This window comes from Lithobates pipiens, unplaced genomic scaffold (genome assembly GCF_037356315.1).
Source record: "Lithobates pipiens isolate NorthernLeopardFrog02 unplaced genomic scaffold, aLitPip1_a1.2 Scaffold_19, whole genome shotgun sequence".
Classification (NCBI taxonomy): domain Eukaryota; kingdom Metazoa; phylum Chordata; class Amphibia; order Anura; family Ranidae; genus Lithobates; species Lithobates pipiens.
Genome location: NW_027507764.1, coordinates 337,420,750 through 337,422,184, shown reverse-complemented (window position 1 = coordinate 337,422,184; position 1,435 = coordinate 337,420,750). Strand labels below are relative to the sequence as shown.

Here is a 1,435-nt window from a genome sequence, read left to right as displayed (position 1 = left end):
GGATCTCCCCAGGGTTCTGGAGAACTAGCCACCAGTCTGATTGCCCCTTCCAGGACAGGGATGGCCCCTTCTCTCTCACTAAGCTATTCTCCAGGCCAGGGCTCTATCTACAGCTCGCCTTGCAGCCAGAGCACCAGTGCTGCAGGCTCTACAGGGACCTATCACTGTAACATGCAAGCCATGAGTCTATATTCTGGAGACAGGTCTGGTCACTTGACCCCCACCAATACCCCGGTAGCCACTACAGTAGAAGAGACATTACCTGATTATTCCATCACCACCACCACCACCTCTGCTCTCAGCCATGGCAGCCTAAATTCTGGACAGGACCATCCACACCAAAGCAGGCTCCCCTCATGGTACTTGAATCAGTCGGGGGATCTGGGCCACCTAACTGGGGCCACCTACCCAGGACAGCAGCAGAACTTCCATTCTGTGCGAGAGATGTTCGAATCACAGAGAATTGGTTTAAACAGCTCCCCAGTGAATGGTAATAGCAGCTGTCAGATGTCCTTTCCTTCCAGCCAGTCCCTGTACCGCACATCAGGGGCCTTTGTCTATGACTGCAGCAAGTTCTGACCCCAACCTAGCCTCAAACTTCCACCCATTGCTCATTAGACATATTGTTAGTGAGTAAAAAAAATCTCCAAAACTTCCATCCAAAAAAAAAAATAATCAGACCTAGCTTTGTACAAAGACTCAGAATGTTCAGGGTTCAGTGTTATCATTTTTTACAAACTACACGTAAGTTCCCAATTGTTCTGAGAGATCCCAGTTTGTAAGTTATCCTCATATGTTAAAAGAGCATATATATATAAGGCCAGCTTTTTATGAACTTGTTCTAAGGTGTAAATTGCAATATAGTAATTTATTTTTAAAAAAGTGTACATGGAGAGTGAGGACCAAATCAGACAGTGTTGTCTAACAGCTTTGTTTGAACACTTGTGTTTTCATTACAAAAAAAGGGAAATGTACCCCCATTTATTTTATCGGTTTGTTTTATTTTATTTCTCTGTTGAAAATATTTTGAAGGCATAGTAGTATTGTTTGTTTCCTAATAAATGACCAATCGGATTGAACGATAACGACGTCTGCTAATTTTTAAAAAAATAACATCGCCTCTCGTTAATACAGTGCATTTACTACTATTCTTATATTTTATTATTTATATTATTATCTTTCATTTCCCCTGGTTTGGTGTAAGGAACGTGACCTCTTAATTATATCCTGTGAAAAAAGATAATTTATAGTGTTAAAGTTGCAATACAGTTAGCAATTAGTTATCACCTAATGTATGCTATTTTAAATTGAGTCCTGTTATTATTATTATGTAATTACCCTGAAAGCTAATTTCATATATATATATAATGTGTGTGTGTGTGTGTGTGTGTGTAAATATATATATATATATATATATATATATATATGTGTATGT

The 1,435-nt window shown here is 39.2% G+C and overlaps 1 protein-coding gene across 1 annotated transcript in view; it reads left to right on the top strand.

The window, feature by feature from the left end:
- FOXC1 (forkhead box C1) overlaps positions 1 to 1,085 on the top strand; it is a 2,350-nt gene extending 1,265 nt beyond the window's left edge. The window contains exon 1 of the mRNA XM_077492102.1: positions 1 to 1,085. This exon is cut by the window's left edge and continues 1,265 nt beyond it. Coding sequence (XP_077348228.1) covers positions 1 to 579 — 579 coding nt within the window. The 3' untranslated portion in view covers positions 580 to 1,085.
- Positions 1,086 to 1,435: the final 350 nt, after the last annotated feature.